The sequence below is a fragment of the Eucalyptus grandis genome, chromosome 5 (genome assembly GCF_016545825.1).
Source record: "Eucalyptus grandis isolate ANBG69807.140 chromosome 5, ASM1654582v1, whole genome shotgun sequence".
NCBI classification, from domain to species: Eukaryota; Viridiplantae; Streptophyta; class Magnoliopsida; order Myrtales; family Myrtaceae; genus Eucalyptus; species Eucalyptus grandis.
Genome location: NC_052616.1, coordinates 59,363,489 through 59,384,358, shown reverse-complemented (window position 1 = coordinate 59,384,358; position 20,870 = coordinate 59,363,489). Strand labels below are relative to the sequence as shown.

General features: G+C 38.7%; 2 protein-coding genes across 2 annotated transcripts; one reads left to right on the top strand and one right to left on the bottom strand.

The window, feature by feature from the left end:
* The first annotated feature begins 4,723 nt into the window (after window positions 1-4,723).
* LOC104445653 lies at window positions 4,724-5,823 on the top strand. Its single transcript, XM_010059561.3, has one exon. The coding sequence runs from the start codon at window positions 4,913-4,915 to the stop codon at window positions 5,573-5,575; it is 663 nt and encodes a 220-aa protein (XP_010057863.2). The 5' UTR covers window positions 4,724-4,912; the 3' UTR covers window positions 5,576-5,823.
* Window positions 5,824-12,480: 6,657 nt separating this feature from the next.
* Window positions 12,481-16,580, bottom strand: LOC104445655 (tropinone reductase-like 3). The gene is made up of 6 exons (XM_010059562.3): window positions 16,297-16,580; window positions 15,224-15,340; window positions 13,974-14,108; window positions 13,454-13,579; window positions 13,027-13,128; window positions 12,481-12,938 (listed from the first exon to the last, which is right to left on the bottom strand). The coding sequence occupies exons 1-6, from the start codon at window positions 16,438-16,440 to the stop codon at window positions 12,789-12,791; spliced, it is 774 nt and encodes a 257-aa protein (XP_010057864.1). The 5' UTR covers window positions 16,441-16,580; the 3' UTR covers window positions 12,481-12,788.
* Between the last annotated feature and the right edge of the window lie 4,290 nt (window positions 16,581-20,870).

The window sequence follows — 20,870 nt, the reverse complement described above, 5'->3', positions numbered from 1 at the left end:
GAAAAGCGGGCAAGTCCCAGAGGGGAAGGGGAAAGAGGCTAAAACAAGCTACCCAACAAGCTAGAGAGACAGACATCGCAGGGGGAATCTTTGCCCTTTTAGCAAATGCTGTCCTCTGATCTGACCAGCCTCCTCTTCAATCCAGCAGAAACGGAGGACATGGACATTGGTACAGATGGGGACTGACCACTGGGGCTGCTGGTCCCGTCCCATCTCTCTGCCCCAATTCACCTAACCTGACCAGTGACCACACCTCTTCTTTCACTCACTACAACACACACACGGACACCACTGGTTTTTTTCATGCCCCCCTTCCAATCTCCTCCGTCCGAAAACCTGCGTACCATGTTTAGGATCTTTGTCCTGAACGATTTCTCAGGATTCGGGAGCGGGATGTGATCTTTTTGTCCTTGCCACCCATTACATATTTTAAAAATAATAGCACAAATGACCTCCAAAACTTTTGATATAATATGCAATTTCATTCTTGAACTTTGATACAATAGGCACTACCATTCATAAACATTTAACTTATTTAATATGGTCCATGAATTATTGTAAATGTTCAACATAATCTCTAGATAACATAAAAATATTTAAAAGTTCATGAATTATAATAAAAATATATTGATCATATTAAACAAGTTAAAAGCTCACAATCACATTGAACTTCATTGTGTAGTGGACCAAAGTTCAAGAATCCATTGTGTCATTTCCCCTAATTTTACATGTTAAATACTCTATAACATTATTTGCAAAGATCTAGCGATGGCCGAGGCCGAGATGCAATAGCTTGTGCATACTCGATGTGTGCAATCGAATTTTTCCACTATTTTTGCATTTACTAAGATGTCAGATTTCCAACATAAACAAAACTAACATGAATACATTGCCGAAGTAGCATATTTCTTACATGGATAAAAAGGGAAAACAAAAAACATTTAAAAAAATTCTCTGCCTATGTAATCCATCTTATGTGATATTAGGAAAACATCTCTTTCCATATGGAATTTTGCAGCTGTGCGGTTGTTGAGTGTTCGGACATAATTGAGTTTGACGTTCCTAAGATTCCCGCCTTAAAAATAATATTTGAAGCGTAACATATATAATAAAAATAAGTCGAGTCCGAACGCTTGCTATGTCCATAACACTAAAAAAGGGCAATATTTATTATCGAAAACACACAATCTAAAACTTTAAAATAAAATAAAAATCATTGTTTTATGGATTTCGAAACATATTTTTTTTTTTTATGTATTTAGTCAAAATTATGCTTTGCATCCATAAGTGAAAAGTACACTTACATTCTGCTTTTTTAGTGGAAAATAAATAATTTAAAAAATATTTTTCTAAAAATAATATTTTGTATCGCATACAAAAACAAATGAACGATAAATATTTTCATAGATATAAATTATTATAGATAATAAAAAATTTATTATTTAATAATTATTTTCAGTGATACAAATAATTATTTTTAAAAATTATTTTTTAAATTATCCATTTTTGTCAAATTAACAAATTTACTTATAACATTTATGTATTTTTGCCACGAGGAGGGGTTTGGTGCCTTGTCACCGTTGAGGGCGCCTTCAAAGCTTGATATACTTTTAATGGTGCAAGGTGGCATTTGCAGACCAAAGTTGACTAGGAGAGGACTTTAATGTTAGCAATGGAACATAAATCGAGAGACATAACAGTGGGCGTGTTTACATGGACAAGGTGGCAAGTGACGACCAAAGTTGACTTGGGAAAGGACTTCAATGTAGCAAAAGGACATGAATTGAGAGGGAGAGTGTGTGTGGTCACATATCTGAGGTACAAGAATGATCATAAAGGGAATCGCCTCGAGCAAGGATTGTGTTCTCTTTCAACAAATCATTAGTGAAAATTATACTCATTAAAATAGATTATAAACCCATTTCTTATTTTATATTTAATGGGTTGGATTGTTATACGAATTAGTCATGTTCAATATATAATCAACAATGAGTTTAAAAGGTAGTGTACATTTTTTTTTTTGAAAAATAACATGAGTGTTAAATAGATTAACGACTTATATAGACTAAACTCACTTCTATAATTATTTCTTCACTATTTTACCCTTATTCGATCTTACAATTGCTCATTCTATACTCTCACCTTAATTTAGGTATGAATTTTCCTGAATTAAATTAAATATATAAGTATTTTAGTAATATGCATCATATCAAGTATGACTTAAGTTGGGTATATAAGAATTTTAGTAATATGGATCGGATCAAGTATGACTTAAGTTGGGTATAAGTCATTCAATTTATATTATATGAAAATAGGTTAATTTGGATCGGAACATATTTTACTTGACCTGACTTATTTGTTTGACAAGTCTAGCGGAAACTCTGCTCTTGGTCAACATATGTGATTTGCAAAATTTTCTAAAAATTTTGAAATAAAAATGACCATTGGCCTCACAAATTGAAAACAAGAACTAACTACTCTTTCTCTCTCTCGCCATCGTTTGTAGTAGTGGCAACAACGTAGTCAAATGGTAAGAGCAGTAGTAGATGGCAGCCATGTGTTGGGAATGGGACGATAGTACCATGATGACAAGTACAAAGGCAGAAAAAAAGAGAGAGAAAAGACAATTAGGTGGCAATAATGTGACTCTGGTTGGCAAAAGCAAGAAATTTAGATTGAAAAAGATTCGCGAGGAGGGCTGAGTTCAATGCATATAATTTAGACGTAATGATGTAAAATATGAACTATAATTTAATATATAATTTGATCTCTTAATTTTTAATTTATTCAATACAATCCATGAATTTTAGCTCATCATGCAATGTGATCCATAAACTTCTAATTTATTCAATATAACTTTTGAACTTTTAGTATACATTTGATACGGTCTTTACGTTATATGAAAATATTCAATATAATCCGTAGTCTTTAATAATTATGAAATGATTATATTGAATATTTTCATACAGTTTAAGAATTCTATTGAACATATACCAATAGTTTAAGGACTATATTAAATAAATTAAAAGTTCAGAGATGATGCTGTACATTGATCTAAAGTTCATGAACCATATCAAATAATTTAAAAGTTAATGAACCAAATTACATATTGGACCAGAGTTCATGATTATTTGAAGCAATTTCCCTAAAATTTATGGGTTCTTGGTTTACATTTTCTTCCATTTCCTCGGTTATGTTTTTGGGCTATATTTTATCATTGGGATTTTTAGTCATGATAGAATCGGACGTGATAAAATATAAAAATCATGAAATTTTGTTATATTCCATTCACTGTATAAAACCATATGTTTTATATCTTATTGTGTTCATTGGTCAGTAGCAACCACGTATAAGTAGAGATGTTAAAGAATTTTTTTGCAATTCACTGCTAAAGAAAGCACGCAAATGGAGACAACCTTCGAGATCTAAACCTTAAACCCCAAATGAGCTTATAGTAGCATTCTAGAGACATGAATTCAGCCATGACAAAAGATGTAAATGTGCAACAATAGCGTTATTGGTGATATAGATTAGCCAACAAATACCAAATCTAGTATGAGAGAGAAAAGTGATTGTTATTTTGAAAGGTACAGTGCTTCGACTCTTTTGCTACTCACGTGAAGTTTCAACATGGATAGAGAGCTAGGTGAAGGAGTATTGACTTTCTCGTCATTGTTGAGGTATTTCAACGTGAACTAAAGAGCTACAAAGAGTTGTGAAGCTCAAGGTGAACCAAAGCTAAGGAGAAGGGCTAGTGTTCTTTTATAAATCTCCTTGCCTTTTATTCTTCAAGAATTAAAAAGATCATTTTCAAGTTTGAATTTGTTTATTTAAAATATGAGATCTTCATTTTTATTTACTTATTTTAAAATAATTCTCCCCCTCTATTTTATTTATTTATTTTATCCCCTTCCATCTTTCCTTGATTAAAATTTAATTAAATAATAAACTATACTAATATACCCAACACATGTAATAAATAGTAAGCACCACATATATGTATTACTATTATAGAATATAGAGGATTTCAATTATATAAATACAATAGAGATAAATTAATAAAAATAATTTTTTTTCTTTATTTTTGTTTGTTAAATTTTTTTATATTACAATTAAATACTATTCATATCTACAATTTTATTGATTTAAGATATTTTTTATTTGAGAAAAATAAATTTTATACTATAGATATAATAAATCCTATCCATTTTTTTTCATCAATCACAATGGTTTTTATCACATCTTATATTTATCCTGATTGCCAAATGTAACTTTAATTAGTTGGTGACAATAGATGATTATCACTTACATGTAGAATTAACTAGAACTAAATATTAGTGGTATTTGTATATTTATAACCTATCAATCAAAAGAGCAGTTAAGGAAAAAAAAACATCAATTCTATCGAGGATAAAGGAAATATGAGTCTAAATGCAATTCATGTTAAAATTTCATGTGGATTTCATTAAACATGCAACTCAACAACTTCAACTTCGTGGAGAGAGGGCTTCTTTTAAAAATATATTAGGAGCAAAACATATGATAAAAATAATGAAAGCAAAATGAAGAAGACAAAACCGAGATCATCATGGGGTGACACGTAACCCTTGGAACCACTAATCCAAAGTATACTTTATTTCATCAGCATCAAATATAGCTATGTGCATGATATAAAATAACCTAACTCCAAATTAATAATAAAAAAAAAGTCCATGACTCTCTCTCTCTCTCACTCTTTCTCTCTGTTCTGTGTAAATTTCGAGACGATAAAAGCAAGAAATCCTCGTTCATCAACCTTTCAAAGTCCAAAAAGATCAAAGAGCAGCATCCCTCTTGAGTCTTGAATAGCAGATAAGACCTTCACCTCCTCCTCTACTTTCTCCCATCTTCACCATCACAAACCTTCATCACCATGAAGAAGCTCTACCGCAGATCAGTCACCGTCCACCCCTCCCCGCCGCCGCAGCAGCCGCCGCCGGCCTCCGACCACAACCACCTCCTCTCCCTCCTCCCCGCCGCCATCCTCGCCCTCGCCGCCGCCCTCTCCCCTCAGGACAGGGAGGTCCTGGCCTACCTCATCTCCAACAACAACAACAACCACGGCCACTTCAACGACCGCAACGGCCGCCGCGGCAACGGCAAGAACAAGACCGGCAACTGCGACCACCCGCCTTGCTTCACCTGCGACTGCTTCCGGTGCTACATGAGCTACTGGGTCCGGTGGGACTCGTCCCCGAACGGCCAGCTCATCCACGAGATAATCGATGCCTTCGAGGACGGGCTGGAGCTCAAGAGCAAGAACAAGAACAAGAACAACAGTCCCAAGAGCACGAGGGGCAAGAACGGCAGGGACAGGAGGAAGAGATCGGGGCCCGCCGCCGAGCCGGCCGAGCCGAACCGGCCCGAGCCGAGCGCGTCCAAGAACGAGCCCGGCGACAAGAAAGAAGAGGCCAACTCCAGCGGCGTCGGCGGCGGAGGCGAGGTTGGTAGCGGCGGAGAGGAAGAGATGGACAAAGGGTCGGTGAGGAAGCTGGTGAGCTTCATCGGGGAGAGGATTTGGGGCGCTTGGAATTGATCTGTGGAGAAAACTGACGAGCTTTTTGCTCGAAGTTTTTGCCTTTTTTCCGCTCGCTACAAGCCCAAGTAGCTAGCGAGCGTTTCTTCTTCTGGTTTGCTCCTCCCTCCTTTTCCTTTTCTGGTCTGAATTCTGTACATATCATCTTTTGCTTCTTGCTATGTAAAAGAGAATGGAGAAGAGCAGCTACTCTTATTTATAAACTAAATCTCTCCCCCCGGGGAAGCTGGTTTGCCTTTTCTAGTTTCTTCTCGGTGGTCCTTTTCCCTCAGAAACGAAGTTGCAGAATCTGTATAGGTCTTGCTATCTATTTTTTGATGATTCAAGATCTGGGGTCGTCCTTACTTAGGATTTCCCTGTTTTCCTTCTTTTCTCGATAATTCAAGATCTTGGGTCGTCTTTATTTAGGCCGCTTACGGCGGCGGTGGGGAGCCGGTCACCCCCATCTCCCCCGCATTCGAGTAGGGTCGGGGCATTGTCACTGAGAAGATTTGAACTCAGCACCGCCTGCCATAGCTCGGACAGGATTTTGCGTCCCTTTTCCGAGGCCACCGAAGGGAGTGTTATATTTTTTTCTCCCCCGGTTGAGGGTTAGCAAGTTTAAGGATGATGGGCAGTGGCTACCATTTTTTTTTTTTTTGGTCTTTGCCTTAACTTTTAATTTTGGCAAGCAGGTTTAGCTGCAAGATTAAGGGTTAATCCAACCTAGATCGAGACTTTTAGCAGCATTTAATAAACCAGCAAAAGTCCTAAGCAGCCGATTCTTAGTGGGGTTTCATTTCTGCGGCAGCTGTAGTTTAAGCGGCTACTAAACGGCGCCGTTTTAAGTGGGCTTCGAATCTCGAGGCTGTCCTGTCGAAAGACGGGTGGGGCCCGCTTCCGGGTTTGTTGTCATGTGAGCTAAAACGCCGTGCCGTTTTGTGTCTGCGGACGAGCGACCGTTTCTCGGTACTTGAAGTTGGGAATTCATGACCAAAAAAAAAAAAAGTGAATTATGAAATATAGATATTTGAGTGTGCTTGAGATATTTGCTATAGTATGCTTTACATATTAATTAATATTTTTTTTCTGAAATGTTAGTTATGCGTTGAGGGGATCTTAGTGGTAAGCACACTCTTCTAATTAAAAGGGTTTTGTTTGTCTCCTTTTTATTTATTTATTCATTATTGACTTCGATTAAAGCAAAGTATGTTTTTGAAAAGGAGGGTAGTGGTCCAATCCAAACTTTAAGCTCCTTTCCGTTGTTCCCCAAGAGCATCTTATTCTAGCATTCTTGCCCAGTTTATAATTATAACTGCCACATCTATTAAAGCCTCTCAGATCGCTTATTCGTGAAATTTTTAATGAATCTTTGTTTAGCGTCTCTTACTTGATCACTCTAAGCTTTTTGCATTCGATTTCTCAATATGATATGAGAGTTGGATTCCACCTTGAATTTTGTTGCATTTTTTAATTATTTTGTTGCATTTTTTAATAACATGGATTATTCGTTTCTCTAATTTTGGTGAATGGAATGATTGAATAGAAAAAAAAAGGATCTCCTACTTTATTTATTTTTCCCAAATTAAGTAAATCGGTCAGGTAGTAATTTTTTTGGCGCGAATGAAGTAACAAGTACTCAAAAGAAGAAGGAACAATGATGACATGGATTTTCGTTGTTAAATAGACAAAAGAAAAAGCAAGATTCATTCTTGTTAGATAAACAAATTTCTACATAAGATAATAATTTGTCCTCAAACTTTTTTTTTTTCCAATATTTTGAAAAGAGATTAGTTAATTAATTAGTGCCAAGAGGGAACCGAAAACAATCGCCTTTTCACGAAATTTCGCACTCTTTTGTCTTGTCACCTTCTCTTTCCTCTCCTCTCTTCATCACTCCCCATAAAAAAGGAAGGAATGTCTAATCTAAAAAGATCACGAGCATCTTGGAATTGCGCGATTAGGGTTTTGCTTTCTGTTGGCCTCCATTCAATCGAGCTCATTGAATATCCCATCAATAATTGCGTGTACTAGCTGCGGGGACAAATGGCGGAAGTCTCGGAGAGAGAACAATCAAGGAGATACTAATAATTTTAAAAGTAATTTCGTGGATAAATATCCTGGACAAGGACTCTCCGTGATGAATGTCTTGAAGCTTGTCCTTGTGCTTCTCATTCAATGCAATTTGATGAGGGGTAGAATGGGTCTTGATAGTAGTTTTGGAAATGGAATTTCCATTAGAGTTTGATTGTTGATTGTTGAATCAATGCTCCAGATGGTCACTTGATATGTGGAATAAGACATGATGGTTTCAACATCGCAAATTCATGAGTGGTATGGGGCCAAAACAGATAAAAAAAAAAAAAAAGTTAGTGCAAAAGAGTTAACAGGGCAATTTTGTATGATTTTTAAAAAACTGATGGAATAATAAGATTTTACGTTAATCAATCCACACTGGAAATAGCTTTCCAAGATTGTAGTTTTCGATTGTGTAACAACCATATTGAATTCACATGCACAATCCAGTCAAAGATAAGCCATCCATGTTCCAAATGAGGAGTGCAAAATTACTTTCTTGTGACTTGACCTAGAAAGTTGCGCCGCGTGGTGTAGGTAGGTACCAACCATGATTTTTACAATAAAAGTTCTCAATATCTTACCATGCAACCAAATTGGGAAAATTATTAAAAAAAAATTATAAACTTATTACACAGATGTTAATTCAGTTTTAAATTTTTAAATTTGACTTTTTTTAATTTGACAAATTTAGTTATAAAATTTTTAAGGATTTTTCAATGTAATTATTTTGACTGAAAATCATTTATGTGAATGTTGGACAACTGTCTTACATGATATTACTGTGATGCTGATGTATTCAATTTTTGTAATATTTTTTCTTATTTTCCTTCATTGGTTTGCAACCTCAATGGTGGTTGGTAGAAGTCATTGGCCATAGTCAAGGGCATTATGAACCTCGTCAAATTCAAGAAAGGGGTTGTGAGCCCTCACTACAGTGGGCTTTAGGCTTCGGGTCATATTGCCCTCACCCAATGTCAGCAAGGGTTACTACCCCATGGCCCAAAAAAAAAAAAAGTACAAGGAAATAAAACAAAAAGGAAGAAATTTAGGAAAAAGATTTAGAAAAACTGTAAAAATTATCCATATTAGCGTCAATCATTTGATGTCCATGTGGATGGAAGAACTACATTGATAAATTATCAAAATATTTAAGATTAAGTTGACAAAATAGAAATATATATATGTGATTAAATTGACACTTGTACAATAAATTTGAGACTAATTTTTTTTCTTTGGTAATTATCCCCCATCAAATTCACACAGGAGAAATTGTTAGCAAATAGGGAAAAGGCAAATCAAATACCAAAGCTTCACTACCCACTTTTGAGTGTGCAAAACTTTTGATCCCCCCTTTCTTGAGAGACTCATTAATGTCCTAACATGGTGTGCTACAATATAAAGTGCTTCATCATTGCCATTATTACTGCATTTGAGGTTGAATCATGAGGGCATTAAAGAATCAATTCACCTTTAATGAAATACAAAGGTCAATGGCATCATCATCGTTTTTCCCCATCTAATGAAGATTCAGACGTGGAAATTTTTATTTAGAGAATCATCATGCAATATACATTTGAATCCTGATGAATTATGTTAGAGAATTTTCCATAAATTGAAGAAAAAAAATGTGAATTAGGAATATATAATGCTTCCATTTTATTTTATTTTATGGGTGGGGGGAATTACTTCTTAATTCAATAACATTTTCTTTAAAAATGTGAAACTTTTATTATTTTGGCAAAAAAAAAAAAAAAAAATGCTCACTTCTATAAAACTCTCATTTCTAGCAAAGGATTGATAATAAGAAAAATCTCAAATTAGTATATTGTAACAAATTTATCCAAAATTAATTTTTTGACCACAACAACTTCAAATTTATATATTTATGAAAAATTTAACCCAAAGTAATTTTTTGACCACTAAAAACCTCAAATTAGTACACTTGTGATATATATACCTTAAATTAGTTTTCGTTAAACTGGATTAATATCATGAAAAATCACAAAATCAGTATATCTATGACAAATTAAGGTAAAAATCCAAATTAGTTCATTCATCAATTATCACGTGTCATTCAACTAGGCGATTTAACTGTAAAATTTAATAAAAATTAAAGGAGATTAATTTGTTATAAATGTAATAGTTTTGGGTTTTATGGTATTAATCCAAACACTAAATAGTTTGTGCAATTTAAGAATTAAACCTTTCAAAGATTAGTACATAGAACAACATAAATACAATTATCAATCTCCTAAAGCTTTTGTGGTGATCAAATATATGGCGTGACAACAGTAATAGAGCTAGTCAAAATTATTTGCATATTGTGTTCCATCAATATATTGGAGAGAGCTCGATTCAGAAGCTTAGCCTAAACCGTTTTTCGCAAGCAAAATAATATACCTAAGATCGGTGTCTCGGTAAGTTATCTAAATGTAATTTCTAAATAACCCATTTGGCATTTTCTTTCGAACATAGAAAATGATCGGCAGACTGACTTCATTTCCGAATTCGCTCGCGACAAGTCCTAGCATCAGTAAAGGGCGATCCGTCTTGATGATGATGATATACAGTTTCGCAAGGAAAAATGTACCTAACCCTAGAATTATCTATTCGGAACTTCCTCTCTTCTGTTGCCGCAGTGGGAATTGACCTCGTCACGAGCTAAGGTTACGACTCCGTTCTAGCTGCGAACCATGTCGAAAGTCAACAAACATAAACAAAAGCAACATGGAAATCGAGCTGGGAACGTCGTACTTCTTTGTAGCTTCATTTGCTTGTTTCGTTCTGGTTAACGTCACGATCTGCGAAAGGGACTCTGAACTTTCTCGAGCACCGTATCGAGGTCGTCTTGACTGAGTCTCGAGCACTGTGCTTGGGAAACCCACCATGCGTTTTCCAAGATTATGACGTATCGTGACATTGTCCCTCAGCTTGAAAGCAACATCTCATTTGGAGTTGCTGGGTCAATAAGATTTTGCTAGATGCTGATCACATCACACACATAAAGACCTGAGAATCACCGTAAAATATTGGTACATAAATTCCCTGAACATGTTACTCGGGTCTACTAGACGAACGGGTCGCCGACAGAGACATTAGAAATTAGTCCCGAGCTCATTTGAATGAGTCCTTCATCCTATCGAAGTCGTTTGCGGCGGGTTTTACTAGATTCCAATGACCATTGTGATCATCGACCGTGCTGACGTGCATGATGGATGACCCACTTTTTTACAAGGATTGATATTGTTGCGTAAAGAAAATTACTGTAATAATATACTAAAATTGCCAAATCCTCATCTTTTTCTTGTGCTCACTAATCGTGCCTTTGGCTAAGTTATTCTGCCGTGTTACCCAATGTCAACTATACAGCCATATCTATAATATATATTATTGTTTTTCGTCTTCTATCAGCCCGCACCAAGGTACAGTGGTAGCTAAGTGAAGATGTTTATATTTATTCGACCTCAATAGCATGAATTGATGTTTCCAGGAAACCAAGATGAAATTTGACAATGGGCTCTTAATCACTCAAAGTGCATGGAAAATATTCTTATCCTGGTACTTGATGTCACATCAATGTAAGTGGAGGTAGGAGTGGACCAACATGATTTGGTCTTTGATAGTTAGGCTACCAGCTAACAACACGTCTCCATACTTCGTGACAGATATTTGATGTTCGCATCATGTGATATCTTGGGTCCCTTTTCATTTGCTAGGCCTCATGCATTATTGTAGTCCGATCGATTGTCAGTCATTCATATCGAGATTACAAGATCTTGAGACAAGCAATAGATCTCTTGCGACATTTTTCTAATTGGTCTCACTAAGCGTGAATTGAATCTCACGTGTCATGATTCTTGAAGTGCAAAATCTCGGCTGTCTTGTCAACTCGACTAGTTCATTGCCATAACCAAGTAAAGATGGTGCTTTTTTGGCTGCTCCTTTTGGAGTGCGGTATGGTCCTGAATTAGTTTGAGTGGATGCTAAACTGGACGCTGACTTTTTTGCGACCTACCATATAGATAAACCATCACTGGCTCGTTTGCCCCTTTAGAGGTGGCTCAATTCGTCCTCATTACCTCTGGCTCAAAGCATTCTGATTAAGCTTGTAGTTAGGTAAAGATGTCAAGGCGTGCCGAGCAAATTTAATTACTAAGTTTGACCAAGTTTCTAGCACAAGAAGCATTCAAACTCTCTCTCTCTCTCTCTCTCTAATCGGAAGAGAAGTCAAAACTGCAGAGGTGATTCATTGGAGGAGAGCGTATGCCACACCATAATAGGCACCCTTTGACTATACCCATCGTTAGATACTGGAGAATTTTTTTTTGTTAGTGAATGAAGTAACAAGGAGTGACAAGAAAGAAATGGGGTAGGTTTTGTACGATCAAGTCAGAGTCAACACTGGTCGGTATTTAAGTTTGACCAGTCACACTAACTAGGCAGAGGTTCTCCTATTTATATTATCTGGCATTGTCTGACTGCTTCTTGTCGTTTGAAATCCAGAATCTCGGGAGGTTAACTAGACAGTAATTACATCGCCCTGTCAACGATCCTCGGTTCAAGCCAATCTCAAGTTCGCTCGATTTATGATTTTCTACTCACGTTGGCTTCAAGCACTGAATTTGGCAGACCCACGCAATTGGGAATTCTAATGTAAAAAAGCATGTTGCTTCATGTGAAGTTCCATGAGATCCTGTGGGGAAAAAGGTAAAAGAAAACGCAGCAAAGCTTCGGAATCGCATGACCACTTGATGTTTGAATTGGTATCTTGCATCTAAAAAGGATGAATGACCCCACAAATCTTGCCCTTCACACGTTTCCAATAGTTAAAAAAACGCACTCCCATCTTTATGGAAATTTAAATGCTATATACTTCAAGCTACCTGGCATCTTCTTTCCAATAGTCAAACAAATGCACTTCCATCTGTATGCAAATTTAAATGCTAGATACTTCACGCTACCTGGCATTTTCTGCAATTGCACATCATGTGACATTCTATGCTTTAGAAGTACAGGCAGGTACAAGACGACGGCTGCATCAACTCATTATTGCTGGTTTTATTCTGCCATACATATGACGGTCTTGGGGGTCAGACAAGCTACAATAACAGAATGGAAGAGAGAAACTAATTGTTGCAGAAACTGTTGGAATGAACTAAAGTCGAGAGGGCATTCCTCCAGCGACCACCAAGGTTTCTCCTGTTATATAAGAAGCGTCGCCAGATGCCAAAAAGGCGGTTGCTGCAGCCATGTCCTCTGTTGTCCCAAGCCGCTTGACTAGCGTTGTCTCCTCGATAGAATTTCTCTACAATGCATTACAGTCCAAAATGAGCCTATGACCAGTCATACTTCAAGTATCTATGGGGAGAGAGAATGGGAAAACATATACTTACGATGGTATCACTTTTTACTAGGAAGTCAGCAAAGTGCGTAGGCACGAAACCGGGAGCCACACAGTTAACACGGGTATTTGGTGCCATCTCTGTTGCTAGGGCCTATGAAGAACTTGAAAGAGTAAGCAGATAAGCAAGTTGAAACTTAAAACTATTTTTAAGAAAAGGCTGCTTGAGATGCAATACAAAAGCAATTGCTAACAAAGTTGTTGCACCAGCCAACCTCAATGTCTTCTTTTAAGAGAATATAAGCTTGTGATAAGATGCATGTTCCTTTTATGTTGAGCATAGAAAATCTTCTATTGTAGTCCCAAGTTTTGCATGAGACTACAGACAAGTTGCTTCCAGAAATGTAGCACATACGTAAGATTCTTAAAGCTAGCTTATAGGACAAGAAAGAACAAGATCAACATCCCATTGTACCGACCTTGGTTAGCCCAAGCAGGGCTGTTTTAGTCACTCCATACATACCCATGGAAGGTTGTGGCTGGTATCCAGCAATTGAAGAGATAAAAACTATAGATGAACCCTTCTGCAAATGAGGTGCTGCATCCTGTTTCAACACGAACTAATTATTAAATTTGCAGATGCAGACAGCCACACAATTAATGAAACTACCTACTGTTTTGACAAATTTAATGCTCCCACGAAAGAAGTCCAACTACAATGTTCTTGGTACTGAGACCATAAAAGGTTCTTAACAGGTTCAGTAATTGGATAATTCTTTAGATGTCCAGAGATAGTCTTCTATAAATTACTAAAGACTAACAATACGGCCAAAGACATTCTCAACAGGCTGACTTCGGTCAGATCAGTGTCATAGACTGGCTACCAGCCCAACTCGGTAACATCACAAATGCCACATGTAGGTGCAATGCTTTGAAGTGATTATAAAATGGAAATGTCTATTCAGCAGTAGTATAAATGCTTGGGCACAACATTGTCACCTTTAGGAGTAGAATAGATGCTTTGACATTTATTTCCCACAACTTGTCGAGAACAGAGTCTTGGATTTCTAAAATGGGATCAACAGATGGATTAGCAGCGGCATTTGATACCACCACATCAATTTTCCCGTATTTCTGCAACCAAAGCATCGGATAATCAATCAGGACCTAAGAACATACTTCATAAAATTTATCTTGGCAAGCAATATCTTATATTTTTCCTTCACTGGAACCGAGTGGAAAAAAGAACCAAAAAAGCATATAATAAGAACGTCGAGGGAAAAAACCGAGGCAAAAAAGTAACCTGAAAATAATCTGACCTTTCTGTTTAATCTGAACAAATTAACATACCACAAGATCATTTCCAAGTTGCCCTAGTTTTTGTCTTGAACACTTAGCCCACTAGCAAGGACATTATTATTCTGAACTTTTATCTCTCCTCAGTCACCCATAGAGTTCTACGGCAATATCTTTAACAGATCATATCAATAATTGATCATTATATTCTTAGGGATAGAGAGCATCCAAACCAGGGAGAAATTGTTATCTACCATCATGATTTGAGTGCTAGTCTTCATCAAAGCTTCCAATCCTATATTTTCAAAGATAGAGCTCAACCATATCTAAGAGTGCGTTTGTTTTATGGAAAATGAATGATTTGAAAACATTTTTCTAAAAAATGAATGCTTGTATCGATTACAAAATGACTCGATGAAAAATATTTTCATCGTTTGTAAAAATATATAGACATAAATTGTTGTCAATAATGTGAACATTTTATATTGACTAATAATTTCAATCAATACAAGCGTTTTTAGGAAAATGTTTTCTAAATTATTCATTTTTTACGAAACAAATGAAGCCTAAACTTAGTATAGCAATGCCAAAAGTAAGAGGCATCCAAATATACTATCTATGTAATCACAGAACATATTAATGCCCAAAAAAGGGGCAACACACAAGGGCTACAGAGGAAATTGACTACAGCAAAGTTCATTACAGATGGTGTACGTTACAATTATACAATGCTCAAGATACTTCAACAACTTCTCCAAAAAGTATTAAGTAAACAATCACAAAAAAAGAATCAAAAGCTGCAGCATCATTTCTTAGCCTAACTAGTTGTCATTGTACCAGTAGCTATTTGGGATTGTATAAAAACCTTATAGAGAGGATAATTCGAGACGATTCAAGTACATGGTGGTGAGATCACGTATAAAAGACAGCCACCTGAGAGAAGAATTACTCACCTGAACAGTCTTGTCTATCAGGGATTTCCTCTGCTGTGCATTGGAAACATGGCAAACCAAGCCCAAAACCTCTATACCCTTTGCCCTGAGCTTTTCAGCAGCCTCATCCACATTTTTCTGATTACGAATTTAACCAATCACTTCCAGTCCACTGAATAAGTAATCGATAAGAAAAAAGCTATAGATGATTCCCTGAGTTGTTTCGAGAGAAGAACAATGGCACTAAAAGGACAGTGACTTCAAATGGATATAAAACTCAAATTTTTAAACACCCGCTACAGAAAACCTAAGCTTACTGCACCAAGGACCGAATTCCATCGATAAGATACTTGTTACGAACAGAATCTGACGTGATGATGTACACAACCGTAATTCACTATGACACTTAGAAAGTCACCAGCTAAATAATGACACGCACAGGAAATTATCAACACCCAGCTCCATTTCCTCAGAAAAAGAAGTCGAATTCAACCCATTCTAAGCACATCTGCTAAAAAATAGCTAACGAAAAAATCAACTCAGCTCAGGCCTATCACTACAATCAACTCAGCTCAGCTCCACTCAGGCGCATCACCACGATCGACCAAGCTCATCCTGGCTTATCACTAGACATCACAGACGAACCAAATCCGCTAAAAACATCACAAAAATCGCCGCAATTCAAGCTCGCGCACCACGCATCCATCGCTCGACGTGTCACTCTAATCAACTCACCTCAGTTTCACTCAGGCCTCATCACTACAATCAACTCCGCTCAGCTCATTCAGGCGCATCACTACACTCAGACATCACAGGCAAACCAAATCCGCCCAAAAACACACCGTAGAAATCGCCGCACCACGCATCCATCACCGGACGCGTCACTACAATCAACTCAGCTCAGCTCCACTCAGGCGTCATCACCGCGATCACCTCAGCTCATTCAGGCGCATCGCTATCCTCAGACATCACAGGCAAACCGAATCCGCCAAAAACACATCGTCGAAATCGCCGCACCGCGCATCCACCGCGACTACCTCGCGAGAAGCGAAACATCGAAGGCGAAGAAGAAGGAGGAGGAATGGAGTTTCTACCTGCTTGCGAGAGGAGATGACGACGGCGGCGCCTTCGAGGCCGAGGCGCTCGGCGATGGCGAGGCCGATGCCCTGCGTGGAGGCGGTGACGATGGCGACCTTGCCCTCGAACCTCCTCCCGATCTTCGCGTCGCTCGCCGCCATCTTCCGCCGCGGGGAGCGGAGGCTTTCCGGGGTCGTTTTCGGGTGGTGCCGATCGATCGGAGGGATTTGCGGTGGCGGAAGGCGGAGGAGAGCGGGAGTAAATGAACGTGTCCCGGACGGTTGGGATGTACCCACTATAGAAGATTGAGAATACGGATTTAAAGGAATGGGCCCCCTAACCCCCCAAAAAAAAAAAAAGAAAAGAGAGAGAGAAAAAAAAATAAGTAAATGACCTAAATGGTCTATGGATTCGGCCTAACAGTTAATGTGATCCACAAAACTTTAAATTTGTTTTATTGCTTTTGAATTTTAATCCATTATGCAATGTTGCCATTGGATTTTTGTCATGCGGTCCGAGAGCTAAGCTGGACAAGTACCAAAAGTTTAAAGATTATATTAAATAATTGAAAAATTCATAGACAACTTTGCATACCAAGCTACAATTCATGGACTACGTTGAATAGATTTCAAGTTTAATGATCATATTATACCAAAGTTTAAGGATCATTTGCATCATTTAAAAAAAAAAAGAGAGAGTCAAATATCGAAAAGATGATACCGAAGCTGTTATAACTTTATCATTTTACTTACTCAAGCGTTTTCAAATAAACATTCGAGTAACATCACTTTCATATGATGCTCATTTAGGTATCATACCTTTTCAATTGATCATCGAGAATGTTGTAACTTTCTCATGGCATCCACTCGAGTGTTTTCAATGAATTACTTGAGCAGCATAACTTTCGTATCACACTCATTTATGTGTTGTATTTTCAATCTATCATTTTGATGTTATAGCTCTTAGAAAATGTTAACAATTGTTGGAAACTCAAAGATTACACTTGAGGCAATTTTCTTTTTTAATTACAGCACTCAATTTACCAATTAAAACATACGACATCCAAGTGAAACAGTTATGTCAATAAAATGAAAAGTTATGATTTCGAAATGGGCGTCATATGAAAATTACAACACCTATGGATGCCCTTGTTTTTCAAATATCTATAGAAAAGTCCGGCAAAAGAACGCTTCAAGTGCCATAATCTTTGCCAAGGACACTTAAGTCTTGCCATAACTTACGAAAGGTACACTTAAGTGCCAAATTCGAAAAACGGATCACTTGAGTGCCACTCCGGCCAAAGTCCGGCCAAAACGCCAACGTGGCGTATTTCCGGTGAAGCGCCCAAAACGACACCGTTTTGCACACCGACGTGGCCAAAACGGCGTCGTTTTGGGCCGACGTGGCAAAAAGAAAATTAAAAAATTAATTAAATTAATTTTAAAATTAAATTTAGTTAAAATATTTAAAAATAATAATTTTAAAATTAAATTTATTTAAAATGTTTTAAAAAACTTTAAAAACCTTTAAAAATATTTTTAAAAATTAAAAAATTAAAAATTAAAAAAAAAAAAAAAAGGGAATGGGGAGGCGGGCGGGGATCAGCCCTCGGCCGTCAGCCCCGCCGCCGCCGGAAGGGCCGGCGACGGCGGGAGGGTCGGCCGGGTCGCCAGGGCCACGGCCGAGGGCGGCGACCCCGGCCGATCACGCAGCGAGGGCTCGCGAGCCCTCGCCCGATCTCGGGGCGAGGGTCACGGCCCTCGCCCCCGATCCGGCAGTCGCGGCCCTCGCCGGATGGGCAGAGGGCCGCGCGCCCCCAGATCTAGCGGCGAGGCTCGCGGCCCTCGCCCCGATCCAGCGGCGAGGCTCGCGACCCTCGCCCCGAGATCCCGAGGGCTCGCGAGCCCTCGCCCGATCTCCGGCGGCGAGGGCTCGCGGCCCTCGCCTAGATCTAGCGGTGAGGGCTCGCGAGCCCGCGCCCCGTCGCCGGTGAGGGCCACGAGCCCTCGCCCGGATCCGGCCGGCGAGGGCCGCGAGCCTCGCCCGAGATCCCGGCGGCGAGGGCGCGAGCCCTCGCCATCCGCGTGAGGGCTCGCGGCCCTCGCCCCGATCCCGGCGACGAGGCTCGCGAGCCCTCGCCGCCGGTCGGCCCAGTCGCCGGCCCTTGGCCGGGGCCCGCGACCCGGCCGACCCTCCCCGCCGTCGCCGCTCTTCCGGCGGCGGGCGGCGGGGGCCGGGGCGATCCCTCGGCCGCCTCCCCCTTCCTTTTTTTTTTAATTTTTTTAATTTTTTTAAAGTTTTTTAAATTTTAAATATTATTTTTAAAATATTTTAACTAAATTTAATTTTAAATTAAATTAAATTATTTATTTATTTATTTTGTTCCACATCAGTCGAAATGACGCCATTTTGGCCACGTCAACGTGCAAAACGGCGCCGTTTTGGCCGCGCTTCGCCGGAAAAACGCCACGTTGGCGTTTTGGCCGGATTTTGGCCGGATTGGCACTCAAGTGATCTCTTTTACTCCGATTTTGGCACTTAAGTGTACCTTTCGTAAGTTATGGCACTTAAGTGTCCCTTGGGCAAAGTTAAGGCACTTGAGGGGTCCGCACGTCGAAGAAGTCCTTAAATTTTCTTTCATATTCTACACTTTTTTAAACGTAACATCGTACTATTTCGATTCCTCTTTGGTTCGACGTGTAGTCCCGACAAGAGGAAAAGATTTGTGATGCGACAAATGTATGTGCCGGCCTTTATGAGTCGATAATTTCGATTCTTGTACAACACAAATATTGAAGGCACATGCCATAGCCGACCCTCGATTTCTCCAAGATTAGACTTCCAACGTCAAATTAGGAGCCCCTGCATGAGCATTGACTTCTAAAACTTTTTTAATGACTTCATTCTAACAGTTTTCTTTTAAATATTGAATTAAAGTTCATTATTTATATTATTTTCTAAATAAAAGAATCAAATATCAAGAAAAGGACATCAAAATTGTTGTAACTTTCTCATGTTGTTTATCCAAGTTTTTCCAATGACACACTTGAGCGACATCACTTTCATATGGTGCTCATTAATGTGTCATAGTTTTCAATCGATCGCTTTGGTGGCACCGGAAATGTTATAATTTTCCCGTGGCATAATTTCGTACTTCACTCACTTTATGTGTTGCATTTTTTCAATCTATCACTTTAGTGCTATAGCTCTTAAAAATTGTTAACAAGCTGGAAAATTGGATATGACACTTGTGAGTTACAGCACTCAATTGGCCGATTGAAAAGTATGACAGCCAAGTGGAATGATTATGTCAATCAAATGAAAAATTAAAATTTTGAAATAGACATCATACGAAGGTTATAATACTCATGAGGTACCTCTCATTGTAGGATTGTTCATGAATCTAATTGATATTTCGACGGCATAAATTTTGTTTCATATTTTATACTTATTTAGATGTAACATCATGCCATCTATGTTTATAAAATTTCAGTTCGTATTGGGTTTGACGGATAGTCCCAACAAGAGGGAAAATTTGTGATGCGACAAATGAGATGCGCCGGCCTTTATGAGTTTGATGATTCCGATCCTAGTACGACAGGAACATTGAAGGCATTTGCCCTAGCCCTAGCCTAGTTACAGTCGATTTCTCCAAGATTAGACTTCCAATGTCAAACTAGGAGCCAACGGTTCAGCATTGATTTCTAATAAATTTGTTAAATGACTTCATCTTGGTCGTCACCGCCAACGCAAGGAATCTCCCGACGGCCCAGAGAGGCCGTTCAGATGCGGCCGGCAGTGACGACCGCCTGGGTAGGTGTGAAATCCACGAGAGTTCACTGTAGGGTGGCAACTCTAGAAAGCCGCAACCCTGCAAGAGTTTAAGGTGTAGTTATTATAGTCTAATGAATTAACGAAAGTGAGCAAAATGAGATATATCTCTTCGGTCCGTGTATCTCTTAAGTTCATAAATCACTTCAGCTAATGTATTTTTGTAGTTCATATGCCTCTTCAATTTATGTATCTCTTCGGTTCATATTCAATAAAACTTTATAAATGGAAATGAACTAATTCTCCATTCTGAAGAAGAAGAGAAGAAGAAAAGGAATAAGAAGGCATCTCCTCTTTTTAAGTTTTTTCTCTAAGTATGTTGGTTCAAGAAAAGGTCCGATTGAAGTTTGTTTGTATAGTGGGTTCAAGGTATTGTATTGTTTGTAAATCTGCATAATACCGTTGGGAATGAAGTAATTGCCTTTAAGAGGTTTGGTAATTTGTACTTCACCTCCTGTTTTATTTTGACAGTCCGTTCGGTTTTTCCCACACGATGCGAGGCCGACTGCCAAGCCAATGCCTGTGGCGGCCAGCTGTGGTCAGGGCGACATCACGTCTATTTGCAACACAAGGCCCTCTGATCTGATCCCGGAACGCAGTGGCAACCGTCATCCTCCTCCTCCTCCGGCGGCAGCCACCCGTCTTGGGGCGATATTCTTCCTTACCAGAAAAGGGTGTCCAAATAACGGTGGCAGGCCTTGCCGCCAGGCTCATCGCGTACTTTGGAGTGGAGGGCGAGCTCTCTACTTTCAGGTGGCCG

Excerpts from the sequence above, each read along its gene's own strand:
- LOC104445655 (XM_010059562.3), bottom strand. The coding sequence starts at position 16,440 with ATGGCGGCGAGCGACGCGAAGATCGGGAGGAGGTTCGAGGGCAAGGTC. Across the intron at positions 15,341-16,296 it reads TCATCTCCTCTCGCAAGCAG|AAAAATGTGGATGAGGCTGC; the intron begins GTAGAAACTCCA and ends ATTCGTAATCAG. Across the intron at positions 12,939-13,026 it reads TAGTAAAAAGTGATACCATC|AGAAATTCTATCGAGGAGAC; the intron begins GTAAGTATATGT and ends AATGCATTGTAG.
- LOC104445653 (XM_010059561.3), top strand. The coding sequence starts at position 4,913 with ATGAAGAAGCTCTACCGCAGATCAGTCACCGTCCACCCCTCCCCGCCG.